At 47.6% G+C, this 24,755-nt stretch overlaps 1 protein-coding gene across 2 annotated transcripts in view; it reads left to right on the top strand.

Annotated features, from left to right (window-relative positions):
- Window positions 1-7,664: 7,664 nt before the first annotated feature.
- Window positions 7,665-24,755, top strand: part of LOC107115698 (casein kinase II subunit alpha) — a 40,192-nt gene continuing 23,101 nt past the window's right edge. Inside the window, exons 1-5 of one of the 2 annotated variants that reach the window (XM_015417456.1) lie at window positions 7,665-7,699; window positions 8,198-8,418; window positions 12,101-12,212; window positions 16,873-16,974; window positions 24,302-24,352. In XM_015417456.1, coding sequence (XP_015272942.1) covers window positions 8,318-8,418; window positions 12,101-12,212; window positions 16,873-16,974; window positions 24,302-24,352 — 366 coding nt within the window. In that variant the 5' untranslated portion in view covers window positions 7,665-7,699; window positions 8,198-8,317. Of the gene's footprint in view, window positions 7,700-8,197; window positions 8,419-12,100; window positions 12,213-16,872; window positions 16,975-24,301; window positions 24,353-24,755 lie in introns of those variants that run through there. The other variant, XM_015417457.1, reaches the window with a different exon arrangement.

Genomic DNA, 24,755 nt, shown 5'->3' on the forward strand with positions numbered 1-24,755 from the left:
CTGATTCTAAGTGAATTCAAATACACTTGGTTTTTTGTTTTGTTTTGTTTTGTGTGACTTGATTCAGAACCCCAGTTCTCCCTGCCAAACGCATCTGCCTCGGGTTCTTTATCTGCCCCTTATCTTGTTAGTAAGAGCGTTCAGCCGAGCAAAAGGGGAAGGGCCGATTTTTCCAGAACAACGAATGCTCAGTATCTTAAGCCGTGTCTCCTGCATAGAGGATTATAGCCCGCGAAGCTCTCCCTTCCCCGCAGCCGATGGAAGCTGGCCTGCCCAATTCTCGATTAGAATCATCAGTCGCTGCCCGAATGGAGTTCCGCAAAACAATCCCCTCTTCAAAGTCCTTCTGTGCAGACCAAATCAAGCTTGAGTTTGCACATAAAGCCGCCTCTGTGTGGCACCGGGGACAGTGCAAATGAGGGGAAGACTCTGTCTCCATTCTCATCCTCCTGTTGGTTTATAACGGCGGAGGTTTGGCGTGCCAAAAACTGGGACAGCGCAGTGGTAGGAAGCCAACTTGAGATTGTTGAGCGTAAAGGATACAGGGCAGGGTCTCCAAGTCTGTTGAGCCTGTGGTCACTTGAGAACGAGGAGGGTGCCAGTCCAAAATACCTGCCATGGGGTGGGCACAGCAAGGCACCAAATTGGCTGTCGTGGGTTCTGAAGCCAGTCACAGATTATTGGAATTAAGATTATGCATGGGATATGCATGGGTTGAGAAAGAATTACTTTTTTCCCTTTCTCACAATACATGAACTCGTGGGCATGCCATGAAATTGCTGAGCGGTCGGGTTAGAACGGATAAAAGGAAGTCCTTCTTCGCCCAAAGAGTGATTAACAAATGGGATTCACTGCCACAGGAGGCGGTGGCGACTACAAGCATGGATGGCTTCAAGAGGGAATTAGATAAGCATATGGAGCAGAGGTCCATCACTGGCTATTAGCCACAAGGGATAGATAGGGGCTCTGGGGCAAGTGATGCTCTGTCATCTTGGTGCTTGGGGGGGGGTCAACAGTGGGGGGGGCTTTTAATGTCCTGGCCCCACCGGTGTTGCGGGGGGGAAACAGTGGGAGGGCTTCTAGTGTCCTGGCGCCACTGCTGGACCTCCTGATGGCACCTGGTATTTTTGGCCACTGTGTGACACAGAGTGTTGGACTAGATGGGTCATTGGCCTGATCCAACATTGGCTTCTCTTATGTTCTTATGAAGGTTCCAAGCCAAGCATCGTCCTATGTTGGAGGTGGCTGTTGTGTGTGCTCCCTGAAGATGCAAATGTGATACCTCCTTGGATGTTTGGAATGTACCTCCTGCTCCAGTGAGATGAAGGGGAAGCCAAGATTGGCTCTTTTTTGCTTTGGGGGAGACACAAGCAGGCACTGGGAAATGCATCAGTGGGCGCCGAAGCATGCACAGGTTTCAGGGATCACTGATAATACGGGACCACTTGGAGCTAGGGACTTCCAGGGTTTGGGGAGATCACCGAAGTAGAGGAAAGACGTTGGAGAGCAACAGGGAGGCTCTGCAGTGAACACGCATGAACACATGAGGCTGCCTTGTACCAAATCACACTCTTAGAATCCTAGAACGACAGAATCACAAGAGTGGGGATGGTACATAGGGGCCATCTAGTCCAGCCCCCTGCTCAGTGCAGGATTAGCCTAGAGTATCCCTGACTAGTGTTTGTCCACCCGCTTCTTAAAGACTGCCACCACCTCCCTAGGCAGCCGATTCCACTGTTGCACAACTCTCACTGTAAAAACGTTTTTCCTAAGATCCAGTGGGTACCTTCCCGCCCTTACTTTAAACCCCTCTTTGCCAACAGGAACAGCTCCCTACCCTCCTCGAAGTGACAGCCCTTCAGATACTTAAAACAAGCAATCATGTCCCCCCCTCAACCTCCTCCAGATTAAACATTCCATCTTGGTCCATCAAGAGAAGTATTGTCTACTCAGACCGGCAGCAGCTCTCCAGGGTCTCAGGCTGAGTTCTTTCCCATCACCTACTTCCTGGCCCTTTTAACTGGAGATGCCGGGGATTGAACCTGGGACCTCCTGCATGCCAAGCAGATGCTCTGCCGCTGAGCCACAGCCCCTCCCCAAAATCTGGGCTCCTGATGAATACCCCCTAAGCCGCCTTATACTGAATCAGGCTATCGCTCCATCAAACTTAGTATTGCCTACTCAGGCAGGCAGCCGCTCTCCAGGGTCTCAGGCCAAGTTCTTTCCCATCTGGCCCTTTTAACTTGAGATGCCGTGGATTGAACCAGGGACCTCCTGCATGCCAAGCAGAGGCTCCGCCACGGAGCCAAGCCCCAGTTCACGGGGGTCTTATCCACTCTTATCCACTCAGTTGCCAGTCGTACGAATACTAGTTCATAGGCACAAAACTCGAGAGCAGATCCCTAATGGAAGGCATACAGCCCCGCTTGCTTAAGAGACTGACGGCCCCTCTTCGCATGACGTCTTCTGTTCTGCTTCTTCCACGTGGAGATAGTTGATCTGGCATTTAATTACCAAAACGATGCATTCTGGGCTCTCAACAGGTCCGCCTAAATCAGTCGCCATCGCCGATCATGAAGTGTGAAAATCAGGGTGAGTGAGAGAGGCCCCATGGAGATGAGTCGAGAGGGTTCACATCCCTGCTGGAGATTCTGTTTCCGCTCTCCCAGGAGGTGGGGGGATGACTCAGCGTTGTCTCCTCATCTGCTTAGTCGGGCACCAAGTCAGAAAGCTGCTCCTTGAACTTGGATGGTTAGGAGTTCACTTTCTAAACGAGAATACTGTCAGGGCTTTTTTTTTAAAAAAAATTGTTGCTTGGTTTCTATCACGTTCCGATGCATGATTGACATAAGAACAGAAGAGAAGCCATGTTGGATCCAGCCAATGGCCCATCCAGTCCAACACGCTGTCACACAGTGGCCAAAAATACCAGGTTCCATCAGGAGGTCCAGCAGTGGGGCCAGGACACTAGAAGCCCTCCCACTGTTGGCCCCCCCAAGCACCAAGAAGACAGAGCATCCCTTGCCCCAGACCGAGAGTTCCTATCTATACCTTGTGGCTAATAGTCACTGATGGACCTCTGCTCCATATAGGAACATAAGAGAAGCCCATGTTGGATCAGGCCAAAGGCCCATCCAGTCCAACACTCTGTGTCACACAGTGGCCAAAAATACCAGGTGCCATCAGGAGGTCCAGCAGTGGGGCCAGGACACTACAAGCACCCCACTGCTGCCCCCCCCCCCCCAAACACCAAGAATACAGAGCATCACTGGCTCCAAACCAAGAGTCCCTATCTATCCCTTGTGGCTAATAGTCACTGATGGACCTCTGCTCCATATGCTTATCTAATTCCCTCTTGAAGCCGTCCATTCTTGTAGCTGCCACCACCTCCTGTGGCAGTGAATTCCATGTGTCCTTCACTCTTTGGGTGAAGAAGGACTTCCTTTTATCCGTTCTAACCCGACTGCGCAACAATTTCATGGAGTGCCCACGAGTTCTTGTATTGTGAGAAAGGGAGGAAAGTACTTCTTTCTAGTGGTACAGTAAAACTTAATTTCAGGTGGGGTCGCCGTACTGGTCTGAAGCAGGAGAACAAAGTTCGAGTCCAGCAGCACCTAAAACAAAAGTTTTATTCAAAGTATAAGCGTTCACGGGCACGCACAGTTCTTCAGATTCAGCGATACTTAATGCTAGTTTTGAAAACAAATAGTAAACTCGTTTCAGAGGGATGGCAGTGTTGGTCTTTGGCGGGACAGTTAGATTTGAGTCCAGTAACATCTTAGAGACTGACAAGGATACCTTGAAACACTTTTTGTTGTCTTAAGGTGCTACTGGACGCAAATCTAAATATTAAACTGATTTCTGTGGCTGGGATTTTGGAAGAACGGTAAATATTGTCTTACTTGCGAAACCTTTTGAAGAAATCCTTGTCATGGAATCATACAGTTGGAAGGGACCTCCAGGGTCATCTAGTCCAACCCCCTGCACAATGCAGGAAGTTCATAAAACCTCCCCTGCACCCCCGGTGACCCCTGTTCCATGCCCTGAAGATGGCAAAAAGCCTCCAGGATCCCCGGCCAAACTGGCCTGGAGAAAAATTGCTTCCGGACCCCAGAGTGGCGATCAGCATTTCCCTGGGCGTGTAAGAAAGGGCCACGAGAACTAAGCGCTGAGGCAACCCTTCCTGCCCTCCCTTCTTGTGACCTGCCTAAGTCCACAGAATCAGCATTGCTGTCAGATGGCCATCGAGCCTCTGCTTGAAAACCTCCAAAGAAGGAGAGCCCACCACCTCCCAAGGAAGCCTATTCCACTGCTGTTCAGCTGGTAGCTCAGAACTCTGAAGTGGTTTGCACCCCAGTCTGTTGTTTTGCTCTCTGCTTCTGCCACCATTTTATATGGCAAGAGAGACAGAAGATGGAGGGGCATAGAGCTCCTTTACTGTGAATAGCTCTAGAGAAGAGGGACATTTGCTAGGTGCTTCTCTTACCCTTGCCTGACACGATGAAGCAGCCCCAATTCCTTCTTTCGTACAAGAGTTTGGGTACAGGAATTCTCTGCTCCTGCCTGGTTACCCTTGCTCTTAAGAACGAGATATATTTATTAAACATGATTCCGGATGGAATAAAGAAAAAACATAGACATATAATAATACAAATAATAACAGCAGTAACAATCCTGATTGCAAACCTGATCGCAAAAAAATGGAAATCAAATATTATTCCCTCAATTAAGGAAATAAAAATTAAAGTACTGGAAATAGTAGAAATGGATCGAATAAACATGGAATTGAAGCAGAAATCGGAAGATGAGTTTTGGATAAAATGGGGAGAAATATATAAGTGGCTAAATTTAAAGAAAATAAAAATAGATGAGAGATAGGCTAGCCAATATAAGGATTAGGTAGGGAAAATAGAAGAGTAAGCGCACTGTTTTGATGTATTGAATTATATTAAAGTATTATGAGTTATGTAAAACAATTTTGGATGTTAATTTGGAAAAATGGAAATGTTTATGGAAAATGTGGTTATTATTAACACAATAACTGTTAGTGAATCTCAACATAGTTGTAAAAATCTAAATAAAAAGAGTTATTAAAAAAAGAAAGAAAAAGAACGAGGTACAAAATGGCCTGTGGCTCAGTGTCAGAGCATATGGTTTGCATGCAGAAGGCAGCTCCAGTTAAAGGCTCTTGGGCAGTAGTATTTGGAAAGATTTCTCTGCCTGAGGCACTAAGTGAACTGTGGTCAGCTGTATTAGACAGTACTGAACGAGGCGTGTCAGTTTTCTGCTGTGTCATCGGGCTTCTTTGCAACAGAGTCATGTAGTGAGTTAATGGTAATATTTGTAGTTTGGGGTTCAGAGAGAAAGTGTAAGGCACTTAGATAACATGTCTTGGATGGAGTTGCTTCTTCTGGAGTTTTTGTGAGTTAATTGGGCACCTACCTTCCTATGTGGTTAACCTGTCTGTAAAATCAAAACCTACTGGCTTGCACTTTATGAAAGCGTTGGCAAGAATGACTGATTATAGGAAATTGGAAGCATTCTTGATAGGTATTATATAATGATTCTGTCTTGGGGTTTTTTTTTTGTGAGTGTGTTGAGTGCTGTCAAGTAGCTTCCGACCTGTGCTCCGTCTAAGCTGAGTTAGTGTGACCTAGCTCACTGTTTTATACCCTCCGGCTATAGCCGCCGCCACCACCTGTGGCAGTGAATTCCACGTGTCAATCACTCTTTGGGTGAAGAAGGACTTCCTTTTACCCGTTCTAACCCGACTGCTCCGCAATTTCGAGGAGTTCTTGTATTGTGAGAAAGGGAGAAAAAGTACCTCTTTCTCCACCTGCTCTATCCCATGCATAATCTTATAAACCTCAATCATGTCACCCCTCAGCCGTCGTTCCTCCAAGCTAAAGAGCTCCAAGCGTTTTAACCTTTCTTCATAGGGAAAGTGTTCCAGCCCTTCTATCACTCTAGCTGCACTTTTCTGCACTTTTTCCAATGCTATAACATCCTTTTTGAGATGTGGAGAACAAAGTTCCACGCTGGTGGGTGGATTTTTGCTGTCGTGTCATGTACCCCACCCACTACTTAATTGGTGGCATTTGGAATCATAGAGTTGGAAGGGGTCATCTAGTCCAACCCCCTGCGCAGTGCAGGAAATTGACAACTACCTCCCCCCCCCACACACACACACCCAGTGACCCCTGGTTGTGGGATTGTGGGTATAATAGGCATCCTTAGATTGCAGATGGTATCCGGGCTTTGCTGGTAGCTTTGGGGGTTCCTGGCTTCCCATGTAGCATTCCGCATCACAGGTTGGTGGTGAAGCACATGCGATTTATGCAGAAGGTTCCCGGTTCAGTCCCGTCATCTCTAGGAACCTGTCTGGGAAGGACCTCTGCCTAATACACACTGGGCTTCAGCCACGCATGAGTACCAGATTATAATAATAATCTAATAAAGAGTTTTATTAGTTTTCAAAAGTGAAAGAAAAGAAGACAGCAACCACGAAGAGAGAAAGACTAACATACAACAAATATGGAGTCTGCACTCATTATAACTACTTTGCATAGATAGATAGAATCTTTCTGTTATGCACCTGGATCAGTGTAACATTTTAAGAAATAGAGCTTATGTTTTAAATATTATATTACACATTTTGTGAGAGAGTCCTCAATCCATTTATAGAGTCTTAACCAGTTCTTTTCGAAAATTTCTTCTTTTTTATCTTGTAATTGTAAAGTTAGTTTGTCCGTTTCCGCTGTCTCCAATGATTTATAGATTATTTCTTCTTTAAACGGGACTTCTTTTTCCCAATACTTTGCATACAAAATCCTAGCCATCGTTATTACATGTACAATCATATGGGTATCTGCTTTCTTAAAATTCTCTGGAATGATATTTAATAAAAACAGTTCTGGTACAAATGGAATAGTTGTATCTAACATTTTTTGCAATATCTCATGTATCCATATCCAGTAACACGAGTACCAGATTAGAATCCCAGCTTCAGAGCCAGTTTGGTGTCGTGGTTAAGTGTGCGGACTTTAATCTGGGAGAACCAGGTTTGATACCCCACTCCTCCACTTGCAGCTGCTGGATGACCTTGGGCAAGCCATAGTTCTATCAGAGCTGTTCTGTCAAGGCTCTCATTCCAGTTCCAGAACACTTTTGCTAGTCACGGGGGAAGTCACTCCATTCTGGGTGCTGTTTCCAGAATACTTTTGTTACTCCCAGGGCCCCATCTTTCCACTCTGGGGGCTGTCGTTCCAATCCCAGAGCATTGATTCGAGTCCCGGGGTTTTTTGATTCCACTCTAGAGGCTGTCGTTCCGGTCCCTGAGCAGTGTATTTGGGCCCAGAGACTGTCATTCGAAATCCATTGGACGTTTTCATTGCAACCGCTGCGTGCTGTGATACCCTAGTGTTGAACCAGGGCATCCAAGGCAAACCCAACTTGTTGCAAGACCGGGCACAGAATCCAAGCCAAATTAACCTGGCAAGCTCATACTGAGCCTTCGCAAGAAGAGACCGACAGTAGAATTAAAGAGTTAACAGTCCCAGGAACTTTAAACCATTGGCCTCCTTGTATTCCTGGTTTACTCTTGAATTTTTCCAGAATTTTTCAGGATCTGTTAGCTAGTGTCCTGGAAAATCCCGCATACCATCTGGACACCCGAATATATCTGGAAAACACTAAAAAGGTTTTTTTTGGATAATTATTCGGACCGGAAATATCTGAATGCACTTCCCTACTTGGAAGTTCTGGTATCAAGAGGCATTTGGACCAGTGTTCCCTCTAAGCTGAGTTAGTGTGAGCTAGCTCACAGTTTTTTAGCCTCCAGCCCACACACATTTTTCTCTTAGCTCAGGAAGGATGGCCCCAGAGCACACTTAATTTATGCAGCAGCCAAATCGCTCGCTCACAGCTTTAATGCCAGTAGCTCAGAAAGCAGAATTTTGGCTCACAAGACTCCACAGCTTAGATGGAGCATTGATGTGGACTGAATTTGCCTGTGGGAAAGTGCCTTGCCACAATTTTATTTATTTTGTTATTTATTAGAACATTTCTACATTAAAATAATGGGCCTTCCATCTTTTTTGTTTGCTTCCGCCCTTGTCTTCTTTAGTACAGAAAATTGACTTCTTGATTGGCTCAAGATTCGTCTTTTAACGTTTCCGTGTTTTGGGGTTTTTTACAGCTGGAAGATTCCGAGTTCTCTCCGAGGCTCGCCCACCCCACCTCCCACGTTTTGCACTGACGCTGGAAGCGACGCTGAAGTCGGATCCTTAAGCTAGCTTGGCCTGCCAATCTGTCAGACATGTCGGGACCGGTGCCAAGCAGGGCCAGAGTTTACACAGACGTAAATACACACAGACCCCGCGAATACTGGGATTATGAATCACATGTGGTTGAATGGGGGTAAGTGTCCATGTTAGTTTTAGTGGCCAAGTAGGAGCGTCTTTGGCTTGTAAGATTTCAGAGTCCTGTTTAACAGTGTTACACATGAGGCTGTTGTATACCAAATCAGATCATTGGTCTACCAGTGAGAGCCAGTTTGGTGTAGTGGTTAAGTGCGCGGACTCTAATCTGGGAGAACCGGGTTTGATTCCCTATTCCTCCACTTACAGCTGCTGGATGACCGTGGGCAAGCTGTAGTTCTGATAAGAGCTGTTCTTGAAAAAGAGCCATTTCTGTCAGAGCTCTCTCAGCCCCGCTGACCTCACAGGGTGTCTGTTGTGGGGAGGGGAAGGGCATCCAAGGCAATCACCAATTATCTGAGGAAGTGAATTGGACTTGCTATTTGTGATTATCTGGACCTGTTCTTTGCATAAAATCTGTACGGGCTGTTTAGAAATATTTGAAGTAATTGTCAGTACAAAATCCCTCTCTCATCCTCACTTCATGGTTGCCCTTCCTTCTGCCCCTCCTCCTATTTTGCATCTCTCCTGATTGACATGTCCAGTTAATTGGTGATTGCATCACCCTAGTAATGCTATATATGGTGGCCAGTATAGTAGCTTATACCAGAATTTGTACAGGATGGAGTGACATACATTCAACTCACACAAGTTTGTGATACCAGGTTAGTAGGCCAATAATAAACAAATATATAAGGTAATTTTTATTTTTAGTATATATTATTTTTCAATTAGTAATAATGTATATACGGGAAACTATAATGAATTTTTCTTTGTTTCCCTTTTCCCTCTTTTTCTTTTTGTAATCAGTATTTAGGATACAACATCTGGCCTTATACTGCATATGTATTTAACATCTTATGTTGAAATTTTTTTTGAATGTATGTCAAGTTTGAAATTTGGATTGTGACCACTGAGGAAGGACCTTTGGGGAAGGCCCTTTGGGGGGCCGAAAAGCGTTTGGTTCAGTTGCACTGCACTAACCCATCTATGTATGAATATTGAGAAGTTTTTTATTTCTGTATGTGAATATTTTAATGAGTCTATTTTTTAAAATGTGTACACCTGAATAAATTTTGTATTTTCATAATATTTAGTGTTAGCTTAATCCTTGTGGATCCATTGAGGCATATATATGCAGAATCACACAGGCTGTGTGTGTTAAACAACAACAGCCCTCCGGTGGTAGAACATCTGTGGTCTGTCTGATAGCCATCGTTTGCAAGCAGATGTCGCCATCTCACACAGTGAAATCCAGTTGCAAAGTGGATTGAAAGTGCATTACTCAGTGTGTGTGAAAGCAAGTCGGCTGCATTTCATAACCCTCTCCCTTTCTAGAGCCATTTCATACTAGACCTTGCCTTGAAGGCATTTTTAAATTGCTTTTTAATTTGCAGAAATGTACAAACATGCTTCTTACAATACTATACAAAACATGAATGCTAATGAGCACCAATCAGTGTCAATAAATACAGGTACAAAATATCACCTTGCGTAAGTTATTGTATTATGCATAAGTTATTAATCTGCATAGTTTATGCAGAGTGAAGTCTTGGCAGCTTGAGGGGCTGGGACTGGCAGTTTTGTTCCACTAACGGTGGCGCTCCCTTCCCGCTCGACTGATCCAAGAGGCTCTCTCATTCCAGCAGAGGAGCCTAATCAAGATGATTAGGGGGTTGGAGCACCTTCCCTATGAGGAAAGGCTTGAAGAGTCCGGGACTTTTCAGTTAATAAAAACGACGGCTAAGGGGAGGGATGAGAAAGGTTTCTAAAATTATGCATGGTGCGGAGAGATGTTGACAAAGGGAACTTTTTTTCTCCCTCTCCCAAAAGACTAGAACTCTTGGGCATCCAATGAAACCGATGGGCAGTAGGTTCAGGACAAATGAAAGGAAGCATTCTTTACCCAGCTTGTGATTAAAAATATGGAATCTGCTGCCAGAGGATGCCGTGGTAGCCGCAGGAGTAAACAGCTTTAAGAGAGGATTAGATGGATTCGTGGAGGAGAGGTCTATCAGTGGCTACTAGCCATGGGGAATGAGGGGAATTCAGACGCACTAAACCTCTGACTCCCAGAGCCAGGAGGCAGCATCAGGGGAAGGCCTCGACCTCTATGCCCTGTGGTTGGCCCTCCAGAGGAACGTGTTGGCCGCTACGTGGGACAGGATTCTGGACTAGATGGACCACTGGTCTGATCCAGCAGGGCTCTTCTGGTGTTCTTCTGAAGGCCTCGGCCTCTCTGCTCTGTGGTTGGACCTCCAGAGGAACTGGTTGGCCGCTGTGTGAGACAGGAGGCTGGACTAGATGGACCCTCACTGGTCTGATCCAGCAGGGCTCTTCTGGTGTTCTTATGAAGGCCTCAGACTCTCTGCCCTGTTGCTGGATCTCCAGAGGAACTGGTTGGTCACTGTGTGAGACAGGAGGCTGGACTAGATGGACCCTCACTGGTCTGATCCAGCAGGGTTCTTCTGGTGTTCTTATGAAGGGCTCGGCCTCTCTGCCCTGTGGTTGGCCCTCCAGAGGAACTGGTTGGCCACTGTGTGAGAGAGGATGCTGGACTAGATGGACCACTGGTCTGATCCAGCAGGGCTCTTCTGGTGTTCTTCTGAAGGCCTCGGCCTCTCTGCTCTGTGGTTGGACCTTCAGAGGAACTGGTTGGCCGCTGTGTGAGACAGGAGGCTGGACTAGACGGACCCTCACTGGTCTGATCCAGCAGGGCTCTTCTGGTGTTCTTATGAAGGCCTTGGCCTCTCTGCCCTGTGGTTGGCCCTCCAGAGGAACTGGTTGGCCGCTACGTGGGACAGGATTCTGGATTAGATGGGTCATTGGCCTGATCCAGCTGGGCTCTTTTTATGTTCTTAGGAAGGCCTCGGCCTCTCTGCCCTGTTGCTGGATCTCCAGAGGGACTGGTTGGTCACAGAATGAGACAGGATGCTGGATTAGATGGACCACTGGTCTGTTCCATTAAGGGCTGATGTTCTTAAGCCATCGGCTGCAGAAAAGTACTGCTATTAGCTGAGCAGATACACAGGATCCCATCCATTCTTTCTAATAGCTTGTGAAACCATTTTTTATATCAGCACAATACACTTCTTCCCCTCAGTTGTATTATGGGGTTAGAAGAAGAGGAGAAGATAGTGGATTTATACCCAGCCCTTCACTACCCAAGGGAGTCTCAGAGCAGCTTACAAACTCCTTTCCCTCCCCCTCCCCACAACAGACACCCTTTGAGGTAAAAGAAGAAGAAGAGATTGGATTTATACCCTGCCCTTCACTACCCAAAGGGGTCTCAGAGCGGCTTACAAACTCCTTTCCCTTCCCCTCCCCACAACAGACACACTCTGTGAGGTAGGTGGGGCTGAGAGAGCTCTGACAGAAACTGCTCTTTTTCAAGGACAGCTGTTATCAGAACTAGGTTTGACCAAGGTCATCCAGCAGGTGCAAGTGGAGGAGTGGGGAATCAGACCCGGTTCCCCCAGATTAGAGTCCGTACACTTAAACACTACACCAAACTGGTTAGGCTACTTGTGTGAAAGGGAGATGCTTCTATCAGTGGAAAAGATTGATGGGATCCATTCCAAAATTTGTAAATTTTGGTGATGCATTCAGGCTGTCTTGGTATATAACTCGTGTTGTGTGTGTTTTGCCTTGCGTAATGGCCTCTCTTGTCTTGGCCTTTGCAGAAATCAAGACGATTACCAACTAGTCCGGAAACTGGGCCGAGGCAAATACAGCGAAGTCTTCGAAGCCATCAACATCACGAATAATGAAAAAGTAGTTGTTAAAATCTTGAAGGTGAGCCTACGGTTTCCTGGCACACAGATAGAGCGTGAGAAATGTCTGTCGCTTTGTAGCACCGAGAAGCGAATCTGAAAAACCAAAAAATTGTTCGGATGGTAGGGGGGTCTTGTAGCAGCCAGCATCCAAGTTTTGAGTTAATTTTCTTTGTGTACACCCCACCTTTCTCCCTAGTGGGAACCCAAAGCAGCCGACATCATTTTCCTCTCCTTTGTTTTATCTTCACAACAACTCCGGGAGGCGGGTTAGATTGAGGGTGTGTGACTGGCCAAAGGACATCCGGCAAGCTTCCATGGCTAGAGTGTATATTCGAACCTGGGTTTGCCATATCTCCCTATCCCAAAATAGAATTCAAGGGCATCCAATGAAGCTGATGGGCAGCAGATTTAGGATGGACAAAAGAAAAAAGAGGAGATTGGATTTATACCCCACCCTTCACTACCCAAAGGTGTCTCAGAGCGGCTCACAAACTCCTTTCCCTTCCCCTCCCCACAACAGACACCCTGTGAGGTGGGTGGGGCTGAGAGAGCTCTGAGAGAACTGCCCTTGAGAGAACAGCTCTGAGAGAACTGTGACTGACCCAAGGTCACACCAGTAGTTGCATGTGGAGGAGTGGGGAATCAAACCTGGTTTTCCCAGATTACAGTCTGCCCTCCTAACCACTACACCAAACTGGCTCTCAATACCAGGAGATCCACAAAATTGCTTGGATAAATTTTTAGGTACTGTGGTCTATACTACTATGTATTGCTTGCTGTAAGCCATTGGTGTCAAACTCATTCGTTATGAGGAATGGATCTGACATAAATGGCACTTTGTTGGGCCGGTGTACAGAAATGAATGTCACAGCTATAATGAAACTATAAACAGAAAAACAAGGAAGCTGCCAAACAAAGTGCTACAATGCATATGTATTGACACATAAGAATATAACAATGTAACACGATGGATAAGTATTATACAAAAAGTCTTTGTTAAGAAGTCATAAGAAGGCATAGAAGTGTTTTGACGAAATTCCTGGGAGTATATTCCCGTTTTGTGATTACTTCTTCTGAACACTGTGAAGTAGACAAAGTTGTGTCTTCCGTTCATTCATTCATTCATCATAGATTGCAATCACTCAGAAAGGTAATCAAAATGATCCTAATCCATTATATGTGGTAACTTTCAAAGACGGGCGTGCTGAAGAAAGGTAGTAAAGCTTGAATGGAAGACACAACTTTGTCTATTTGACTGTGTTCAGAAGAAGTGTTCATGAAACGGAAATATACTCCCGGGAATTTCATCAAAACTCTTCTACGTCTTCTTGTGACTTCTTAACAAAGACTTTTTGTATAATACTTACCCATCGTGTTACATTGTCATATTCTTATGTGTCGCTATATATGCATTGTAGCGCTTTGTTTGGCAGCTTCCTTGTTTTTCTGTTTATACTTTGTTGGGCCAGGCCATGGTGTGCCATAAAAGGTAATGCCAGGTGCCAGAGATATAAACTTTATAAAGGACAGCAACTGGTAAACTCCGAGTTGGTGAGACCTCACTGCAAGGGGGTGGGGGGGGAGATGCGGGGGAAAATCCACATGGGCAGACTGGAGACTCAGCAGTGCAGAACTGGGCCGACACTCCGAGACCCCAGCAGAGGATCACCTGCGACACCTCCCCTGCACGCGCAAACGCCGATCCCTGAGTCCATCTGGGACAGCATCCCCAGAGCTGCAGGCCGAGTGGAGAGGTATGAATGTGGCTGCATTGGCTCCCAACGTACCGTTGAGGCTGTCCCTGAAGTGAAGCTTGACTACTGCAGATGAAGTCAGGGCTCTAGTCGGGGGGGAGCTCTCAGGTACGGAGCTCCGGAAGAGAACCTCTAGGGGGCGGGGCGGTCACGTGGTGAAGCCCCGCCCCCTTCTTTACCCCGCCCTCTGCTTCGATCCTCATTCCGTTTGGGAATGAGGATGAAGCAGGAGGGTAAGTAGCCGGGCCTTCTGACACACTTCCGGTGATGTCAGGGGGTGTGGCCTTCTGTCACTTCCGGTGATGTCAGGGGGCGTGGCATATGCAAATAAGTTATGCTAATGAGTTATGCTAATGAGCTCCGGCAGCTCTTTTTCTACAACAAGACCCCTGGATGAAGTTGTTCTGCTGTGTTGAAACCCCCCTCCCCCAAGCAGCCTCCTGTTCCCTCCCTTGCACCGGTTGCTCGCGGGCCACATAGCAGCCCTGGATCGGCCGGTTCTGGCCCCTGGGCCTTATGTTTGACACCCCTGCTGTAAGCAGTATCGTACTTGGCAATTTTTGTTATCATGTCATGTCATGTGTTAATTCCTATGCTTTGCTCCTGTTCTGTTTCTCGATTTCCGGTGGGTTCTACAACCCTAACCAGTGTTCCCTCTAAGCTGAGTTAGTGTGAGCTAGCTCACAGTTTTTTACCCTCCGGCTCACACATTTTTCTCTTGGCTCAGGAAGGGTGGCTCCAGAGAAAACTGATTTATGCAGTAGCCAAATCGCTCGCTCACACCTTTAACGCCAGTTGCTCATAAGGTAGGATTTTTGCTCACGAGACTCCACAGCTTAGAGGGAGCATTGCCCCTAACCCTATTGCATTTTTTTGGTTGAATGTCCCCCTCTTGTTCATTGTATTGACTCGCCCGATGTTCCCTCTAAGCTGTGGAGTCTCGTGAGCAAAGATTCTACTCTGTGACCTACCGGCATTAAAGTGGTGAGCGAGCGATTTGGCTGCTGCATAAATTAGTTTGCTCTGGAGCCCTCCTTCCTGAGCGAAAACAAAAATGTGTGAGTCGGAGGCTAAAAAACTGTGAGCTAGCTCACACTAACTCAGCTTAGAGGGAACTACTGCACAAATTAGATTGCTCTGGAGCCCTCCTTCCTGAGCGAAGACAAAAATGTGTGAGTCGGAGGCTAAAAAACTGTGAGTTAGCTCACACTAACTCAGCTTAGAGGGAACTACTGCACAAATTAGCTTGCTCTGGAGCCCTCCTTCCTGAGCAAAGACAAAAATGTGTGAGTCGGAGGCTAAAAAACTGTGAGCTAGCTCACACTAACTCAGCTTAGAGGGAACACTGCTCACCCTCTGTAATCCCCCTTAAGTCCAAGTGAGAAAGGTGGATTATAAAGAATGTTAATAAATAATTAAAAGAGTCTTCAGTGAAACTTTTGAAAAACAGCAGAATGAACGGGCGGGGCTGTTGCTGTCCTCAGACACCATCTGGAGAAGCATCGGCAATTTTCATTGCCAGTGTACACTAACAGAATTGGGTGGGGCGGTCGTATGCCAGTGTCTGGGGAGTCTAGATTGCAGACAGCTCACTATGACAGATGCGTGGGGCTCAGTGCGGGGGTTTCAGCTTCCGGTCCTACCCAGAGGAAGGCAGATAGAGTAGTAGGTGGATTATCGTAATATCCCCCAGTTACAACAGCTGCCACCAGTCATGGCCTCAGTGCACATTTGTGGCAATCTCGACTGGCCATCTGAGGGAGCATGTGGAGAGAGTTGACAGTTTTTTTGCCCTCTCCCAAAGGACTGGAACTCAGGGGCATCCCGTGAAGCTGATGGGCAGTAGGTTCAGGAGAGACAAAAGGAAATACTGCTTCGTTTGGTGTAGTGTCGTGGTTAAGTTTGCGGACTCTGGCAGAACCGGGTTTGATTTCCCCACTCCTCCACTTGCACCTGCTGGATGACCTTGGGCAAGCCATAGTTCTGGCACAGCTGTTCTTGAAAAAGAGCCGTTTCTGTCAGAGCTCTCTCAGCCCCACCTACCTCCCAGGGTGTCTGTTGTGGGGAGGGGAAGGGAAAGGAGTTTGTAAGCCGCTCTGAGACTCCTTTGGGTAGTGAAGGGCGGGGTATGAATCCAATCTCCTCCTCCTCTTCTTCTTCTTCTTCTTCTTCGCACAGAGTGATTAAAATGTGACATTCGCCGCCTGAGGATGTTGTGATGGCCGCAGGAAGATACTGCTTTAAAAGGGGGTTAGATAGATTCATGGAGGATAAGTCTATCAAAAGCTACTAGCCATGGTGGTGGAGGGGAAGCTCCACATTCAAGGGCACTGAGCCTCTGAATCCCAGTGTCAGGAGCAGGGGTCATTTCCTGCAGGAGTGCACAGGAGCAGAGCTCCGGCAGTAAAGAGCCCAGGGGGTGGGCACAAGCAACAAGCCCCACCCCCTGCTCCCAGCAGCCCTCAGTCAGAGCAAGAAGCAGCCAGGTAAGCTGCAGAAACCCCCCCCCCGGCCCCCCCAGGCTCAAAACAGTCCAGTGGCACCTTTAAGACCAAGTTTTATTCAGGTACAAGCTCTCCCTCCTCTGTGAGGACAGATCTGCACGTTCCCCCACCCGATAGCTAGCGATCCAAAACAGTCCAGTGGAGCCTGAGCGATGGGTGTGGCTTTCTGCCACACTTCCGGTGATGTCAGGGGGTGTGGCATATGCAAATACATTATGCTAATGAGCTCCCACACCTCTTTTTCTACGAAATGACCCCTGGTCAGGAGGCAACATCAGGGGAAGGCCTCGGCCTCTCTGCCCTGTTGTTGGCCCTCAGTAACAATCAGTCGCAGCTGATGCTGTAAGCTACAGTGTTCCCATCGATTTCCCCTGAAGCTCAGGATGCCGCTGTCTCTAACCTCCCCTTTTCCCTTTGCCAGCCTGTGAAAAAGAAGAAAATCAAGCGTGAAATCAAAATCTTGGAGAACTTGCGAGGCGGTCCGAACATCATCACCCTGGCCGATATAGTGAAAGACCCGGTGGTGAGTGGGGGAGGAGGAATTGACTTGGGGAAGGGGCGGGAGGTGAGGAGACGTCCCGTTCAGCTCCGGAGAATTGCATGCATTTCATAGGACTGTGATCTGTCAGTGGCGATGAGCTGTGATGGGAAAATGGAACCTCCTTGTCCAGATGCAGTCTACCCAGCCCCATAGCCAAATGAAGTTGATGAGGTTGGGTTGACGGGGCACGAGGAAATTTTGTGGGGCGGGAGGGAAAGGGGCGGCCGCACACCTTCCCTGAACTCCCAAGTGGTGATTTCGCCGGTCAGCCCCCCGCTAGAAAAATGTCAACACGAAAGAAACTGTGTAATGGAGTAGCAGACGCACCTCAAACGTGTAAAAAAAGTAAAGGTAAAGCTTTCCCTTGCTCGAAAGCCAGTCGAATCCGACTCTAGGGTTGCGGTGCTCATCTCCATTTCAGAGCCGAAGAGCCAGCGGTGTCCGAAGACATTTCCGTGGTCATGTGGCCGGCATGACTAAACGCCAAGGCGCACGGAACGCTGTTCCCTTCCCACTGAAGTGGTACCTATTTATCGACTTGCAATTTCTTACTTTCGAACTGCTAGGTTGGCAAGAGCTGGAACTAGAGACGGGAGCTCACTCCATCATGCGGCACACTCAGGTCTCGAACTGCTGAACTACCGACCGTCCACAGCCTGCAGTTCAGCGTCTTAACCACTTGAGCCACCGCAGCTCCTACATGTAAACCGCAGCTCAAACATGTAAATTTATATACATTTCATATCATACTGAAAACATCTCCAACAAAAATATATCAAACCTCCAAAGGATCCCCACTTCAATCACTAATAACTAGGGATGTGCATTCAGTTCATCCGAACTGAATGCACCCCCGAAAATGGCCCATTCGGGCCCCTTTCGGGCTGCTGCGGGCCAATTCAGTAAAGTAACTTTTTTCCCACCATAGAGAACAATGGAGGGGATAGGGGCAACCTGTTTGGGGGCCCATAGAATTGGACCCCTGGAATGTTCTTGAAACTTGGTGGGTATCTTGGGGAGAGGCTCCAACAGCTACCCTGCGAGTTTGGAGCCTCTCCCTCAAACCCCCTCCCCTTCAGCCCCCAGAATATACGCTATGTTTTCGCCATTGTCTTCAAAGGCCCATAGAATATAATGGGGCCGAAATTGACATTCGGCTGGTCAAAAGACTCCCTAGTTGGCTGGTACTGCCGAAATTGACATGCGGGAGTCTTTCTGCGAGCCAAAATTGATGCTGCCCAATTTGGCTGAATCCAAATCCGGCCAATTTTTTTTTTTTTTGCACACCCCTACTAATAACCCACAATTGCAAGTGAATCAGAAATCAAAATGGAAGTCCAAAGTAAATATACAGAAACTCAGTCAATGCTGAAATGAAGAATGTAGCACAACGCGATGTCTCCATTACAGTTTCTTCTGTGTTGACCGTTTCTTACTGTGTAGTTTCCCTTTTGTTTTTGGCCCGCTAGAAAAAAAAAATTTAAAGGGAAACCTGTCATGGGGCGTGCCTCACATTTGAGGGGGCAGAGCCCCGAAATGCCCCACCGTAGCTATGGGCCTGAGTTCTACCTCTTGAGTAGCAGACGCAGGGGTGAGTGGGGCTGGGGACCCGCAGCAGCCGTGCCTTGCCTCTGATCTTTCCGAGGCCATCGGGCGTCCTGCTGTTGGAAACACAATATTGGAGCAGACAGGCCTTAGTCTGGTTCACCAAGGCAATCCTTGCCATCCCTATCAGATGCTGAGAAAGCCGCCGGGCCTTGGATATCCGTCCAGTAACTTTTAATTCCCTCTGAAGAGTTCAGAGCAGCGTGTTCAGAGTTCAGCTTCCCTTTGTTATACAAATTGGTATCCAAATGACCCATCAAAATTGACGGCTTTCTGAGCTCAACCAGGAAATACATGGATAAATACTGAATATGACATCATCATACCGTCATCATGAAAATAATATTCAGAAAGCATAATTGGTTACAAGAAATTAAACAACATTTAAATGAAAATCTCCTTATTGGTCAAATGTAAGAAATGTGTGTCTATACAATAGCGTCACGTATTTGTTTGACCTGACCTGAGTCGTATCAACCAAGGCTTGTTCTCACCCAAACAAAGGCGTTTTTTCTCTGATACCAAGTTAAAAATCCTTTTTGACCCAGACACTGTGAAGTAATAACCTAAACAATTACAACCATGAACCTTCTACCTTCTTCTGTACCAAAAGAATGCGATTGTCTTGTCTGTTAACATCAGCTGGGAAAATACCCTGACCTACAAAGAAAGAGAGGCCTTCTATATAACAGGCCTTCGTTACATCCCAGCAAAATCTTATTTAAGAATAAATCCATAAAACCAGAGAAATATGAATAATCAAAAAAGGAGGAAAATCTTTATAGTCCCATTTAGACGACACCTTCTTCAGATGAACTGCCTGGGATCTCCAGCACTAACCACTTTGCCACCCTGCCTTTCAATACATTTGCTATTCCATCCGGCCATATTCCAAAAAAGAAAGCACACCTTTCTGTTTATCTAGTCAGCCGTTCTCGCCTTTAGAGGTGGCAGAGTTTTCTTTCTCTACCTCCAGCCGGGTCTCAATAGGAAAGACCGTTTGACCCAAAGGGGCTCCAAGTGCCAGGAGCTTCGTATGAAGTGAGTTTTTGTGGGCTAGTCCAACGGCTGTCCCTTAGCGTATAAAGGGTCCCTTTCATTGTCCTGAGTTTTCTGTGCCTTAATATTTTCCATGGTGGCTATTAAATCTTGCAGTCTGGGAAGCATATCGTTTTGCTCGGAAATGGGAAGTAGAATCGTAGAATCATAGGGTTGGAAGGGGCCTCCGGGGTCATCTAGTCCAAACCCCTGCACAATGCAGGGAATTCACAAATACCTCCACACCCACAGTGACCCCTGTTCCATGCCCAGAAGATGACCAAAAACACCCCTCCAGGATCCCTGGCCAAATTGGCCAGGAGAAAAATTGCTTCCAGACCCCAAAGTGACGATCAGCATTTCCCTGGGCGTGTAAGAAAGGTCCATGAGAACTCAGCACTGAGGCAACCTTTCCTGCCCTCCCTCTCACGATCTGCCTGAGTTCACAGAATCAGCATTGCCGTCAGATGGCCATCGAGCCTCTGCTTGAAAACCTCCCAAGAAGGAGAGCCCACCACCTCCCGAGGAAGCCTGTCCCACTGAGGAGCTGGTCTAAGTGTCAGGAAGTAGGCGGAACGATGCCGACAGAATTGCTTTCAAAGTCCTTGGGGTTGGGCCTGCACACTTTCCTTCGCAGGAGAGGGCTTTTGACACGGTGAGGGAGAGGCAGGGTGTCTCAGGACAGCTTTACGCGCTCCTCTGACCCAGGTGTTTTTCTGTGTGTGCTGTGTCCTCTGCACGAAGCACTACATTTGAAACCAAAGCCCCTCCTTATTTCCAGGAGGGTGGGTTTTTTAAATAATATTATTATTATTATTTTTATTTTTTTATTTTTGGGATTTATATCCCGCCCTATCCAACAGTTCAGGGCGGCTAACAGACGGCCATGCCGAGGCTAAAATATGCATACAAACAAACAGCATAATAAAACAATGTATCCTACATGAAATATGGCGCTCTAATAATTTACATAAAAACCAAGATGCGCGACGTCGCACACTGGCGGCCAAGTTCTTCACAGCATGAGCGCCAGGAGAGGTGATTCCCCGGCTCTGTTGGGCGACATCTACCTCTACCATATGGGGTAGATGGTTGGAATCTCACTGGTGGACTAGTGGCGGCAGCTCAAAGGCCTGGCGGAAGAGCTCTGTCTTGCAGGCCCTGTGGAACTGCACCAGGTCCCGCAGGGCCCGGATCTCCTCCGGGAGCTCGTTCCACCAGGTGGGAGCCGCCACCGAAAATGCCCTAGCCCTGGTTTGGGCCAGCTTCACTCCTCGGGGACTGCCTCCTGACAGGACAGTCTATGGCTGTACATTGTCAGAGATTGTGGAGTCTGCAGAGAGGGACGGGTGGTCCTGACCTTAGTGGGCGTTCCTTAGCCGGGCATAGGGGCTCGCGGACATGCGATGCTCAAAACAGCTCCTTGCTGGACAGAACAGGAGGGTGCTTTCCAGTGCTCCCTCTAAGCTGTGGGCTCTTGTGAGCAAAAATCCTACTTTGTGAGTGCCTGGCATTAAAGTCGCGAGCGGGCGATTTGGCTGCTGCCTAAATCAGTTTATGGAGCTGCGGTGGCTCAAGTGGTTAAGACGCTGAACTGCAGGCTGTGGAAGGTCAGTAGTTCAGCAGTTCGAGACCCGAGTGTGCCGCATGATGGAGTGAGCTCCCGTCTCTAGTTCCAGCTCCTGCCAACCTAGCAGTTCGAAAGCAAGAAATTGCAAGTAGATAAATGGGGACCACTTCGGTGGGAAGGTAACAGCGTTCCGTGCGCCTTGGTGTTTAGTCATGCCGGCCACATGACCACGGAAACGTCTTCGGACAGCGCTGGCTCTTCGGCTTTGAAACGGAGAGGAGCACCGCAACCCTAGAGTCGGACTCGACTGGCTTTCAAGCAAGGGAACCTTTACCTTTACCTTTAAATCAGTTTGCTCCGGAGCCCTCCTTCCCGAGCTAAGGCAGGAATGTGCGCCGGAGGCTAAAAGGCTGTGAGCTGGCTCACACTCACTCAGCTTAGAGGGAACGCTGGTGCTTTCCGTCACTGAGAAGCAGCCGAAGTGGGTTACCAATGGCAACAATCTCTTCAAGCAATGGCACAGCAAGCGGAGTTCCTAGCAGTCTAAGGACGGAACGCAGGGTGGTGTTTCGGGCACTTGTCGATCACAGGATGCAGCGCCTGAGCTCGCTCCTGGTTCTGTCTCTTCTCTGCCCTGTTTTGTGAATTGCTTAGAGTAGGCTTTTTAATGAGCATCACCCAGAGGAACTTCTCTCCTGCCTTTTTTCAGGTCCCAGAGTGGGGGGGGGAAGGAGTGCCATCAAGTCTCAGTCGACTTACGGTGACCCTGTAGGGTTTTCAGAGCAAGAGACTAACAGAGGTGGTTTGCCATCGCCTGCCTCTGCGTCACAACCCTGGACTTCCTTGGTGGTCTCCCACCCAAGTCCTAACAACAGCCAGCCTTCCTTAGCTTCTGAGATCATAGAATCGCAGAATTGGAAGGGGCCCTAGAGGACATCTTCTCCAACCCCCTGCTCAATGCAGGATCAGCCTACAGCATCTCTGACAAGTGTTTGTCCAGCCGCTGCTCAAAGATCTGATAAGGTCACGTATGCTTGGGCAATCCAGGGCAGGCCAACAGAGTTTGAAGTTAGTTAGAGCTAGAGATGTGAAGGCCCAGAAAAAAAAACGGAAAAATTCGGGGAAAACCTGTTTTTTCCCCGTTTTTTTCCTGAAGCCTTTTTTTTTTCTGAAAAATTGGAAAAATTGAAAAAAGAAAAGATAAAAAATTGATTATGAAACGTTTTATTTTAACATGATGAATAAAATATTTTAAGACAAGGTGTTCAAATATTTTCCAAATCATTTCTTTTATATATATGGTATCAGATTGATCTAATTTCTGTGCATTGAGGACAAGCAAGTCCTAGGTTACAAACTGAACTCTCCAATGCAAGAACAAGATGCATTTCTTCCTTTAGGAAGTGCTATTGTCAGAAGAAAATAAAAAGGTTTCAGTTTTGTTTTTGCATGTGGGTGGGTATTCTGTTTGTAATAATTGTTTGGATACACTCTATTTTTAATATGTTAGTTGTGATAATTTCATGCCAAGTAAAAATGTCCATAGTCATATTTTATGTTCCTAAAGTAACAGAATGACTTTCAATCTAGAAAAGACAAAAGAAATGCTAATGTAGCATTTTTTTCAATTTTTCCGAAAATTTCCATTTCCCCCAAAAAAAAACCTGGAAAAAAACCGGGTTTTTTTCCGAGCTTCAAAATTTCCGGAAATTTTACATCTCTAGTTAGAGACAGTTTGGTGTAGTGGCTAAGTGTGCGGACTCTAATAAAGGAGAACCGGGTTTGATTCCCCACTCCTCCACTTGCACCCGGCTGGATGACCTTGGGCAAGCCGTAGTTCTGACAAGAGCTGTCCTTGAAAAAGAGCAGTTTCTGTCAAGGGCTCTCTCAGCCCCACCTTCCTCGCAGGGTGTCTGTTGTGGGTAGGGGGGGGGGAGGGGGTTTGTAAGCCACTCTGAGACTCCTTTGGGTAGTGAAGGGCGGGGTATAAATCCAATCTCCTCTTCTTCTTCTTCTTCTTCTTCTTCTTAGTTAGTTATTTATACCCTGCCCTTCACTCAGAGTCTCAGAGCGGCTTACCATCTCATTTCCCTCCCCCTCCCCACAACATACACACGGTGAGGTAGGCGGGGCTGAGAGAGCTCTGAGAGAACTGCCCCTGAGAGAACAGCTCTGGAAAAACTTGTGACTGACCCAAGGTCACACCAGCAGCTGCATGTGGAGGAGTGGGGGAATCAAACCCAGTTCTCCCAGATTAGAGTCCACTGCACCAAACTGGACTGCTATTGCCTGCAACTTCCTTGGTGGTCTCCCATCAAAGTACTAACAACGGCCAGCCTTTCTTAGATCTGACGAGATCACATTCGTCTGAGCCATCCAGGGCAAGGCAGGTGAATAGAGGCGGTTTGCCATTTCCTGCTTCCGTGTAGCCATCCCGGGCTTCCCTGGCGGTCTCCCATCCAAGTACTAACCAGGGCCGACCCTGCTTAGCTTCCGAGATCTGATGTTATCAGGCTAGCCTGGGCCATCCGGCTCTCCTAGGCTTCATAGAATTTCATGCCAATGTGTCCAACAAAAGCTAGATGAGTGTGGGGGCTACCGACGTCCTCAGGGGAGGATCATAAATATGAGGGGGGGGGTATACATAGGTCCGGGAGCTGCGGTGGCTCAAGTAGTTAAGACGCTGAACTGCAGGCTGTGGAAGGTCAGTAGTTCAGCAGTTCGAGACCCGGGTGTGCCGCATGACGGAGTGAGCTCCCGTCTCTAGTTCCAGCGCCTGCCAACCTAGCAGTTGGAAAACAAGAAACTGCAAGTAGATAAATAGGTACCACTTTGGTGGGAAGGGAACAGCGTTCCGTGCGCCTTGGTGTTTAGTCATGCTGGCCACATGACCACGGAAACGTCTTCGGACAGCGCTGGCTCTTCGGCTTTGAAATGGAGATGAGCACCGCAACCCTAGAGTCGGACTCGACTGGCTTTCGAGCAAGGGAAACCTTTACCTTTATAGATAGGTCTACAGTGGGCCTGTAAGCATTAAAGTATTAAAGACTGCAGCGCGGAGCTGACACAAGAACTTTTTCCCCTTCCTTTTTCTAGTCTCGGACTCCGGCCTTGGTTTTTGAACACGTAAACAACACAGACTTCAAGGTACAGTTTTGGACCCATCAGGGAACACTGTGGACTTTCTGCTGCTTGTATGGATTGGGGGGGGGGCAGGTTGGGGAGGGGGGGGGAGACGTGATCAGGAAGTAGCAGTGAATTAGGAGTGGTGGAAACAGGGAGATGTCCACATGTCTTGGTTGCCCCAGGTTCGATGCTGTCGGGAACCGGATTTTTTCTTTCCAGCATCCCCGCAGCACCGTGGTCCATTTGTGCACATCCCAGGGTTTCTTTGACATTTGTATCCTGTTTCCCTTAAATGTAAAATGAAGATGTGCCAAATGACTGTGCGCACGGCATTGCGCCAGTGCACTGATCAAGGAGCCATGCTTGGCGGCAGTGTTCTGTGGTGCACACTGGGTGTCAACATTGCGCCCCCCCCCCCCCAGCC

The sequence above is a fragment of the Gekko japonicus genome, unplaced genomic scaffold, assembly GCF_001447785.1.
Source record: "Gekko japonicus isolate JY-2015 unplaced genomic scaffold, Gekko_japonicus_V1.1 scaffold3114, whole genome shotgun sequence".
NCBI lineage: Eukaryota > Metazoa > Chordata > Lepidosauria > Squamata > Gekkonidae > Gekko > Gekko japonicus.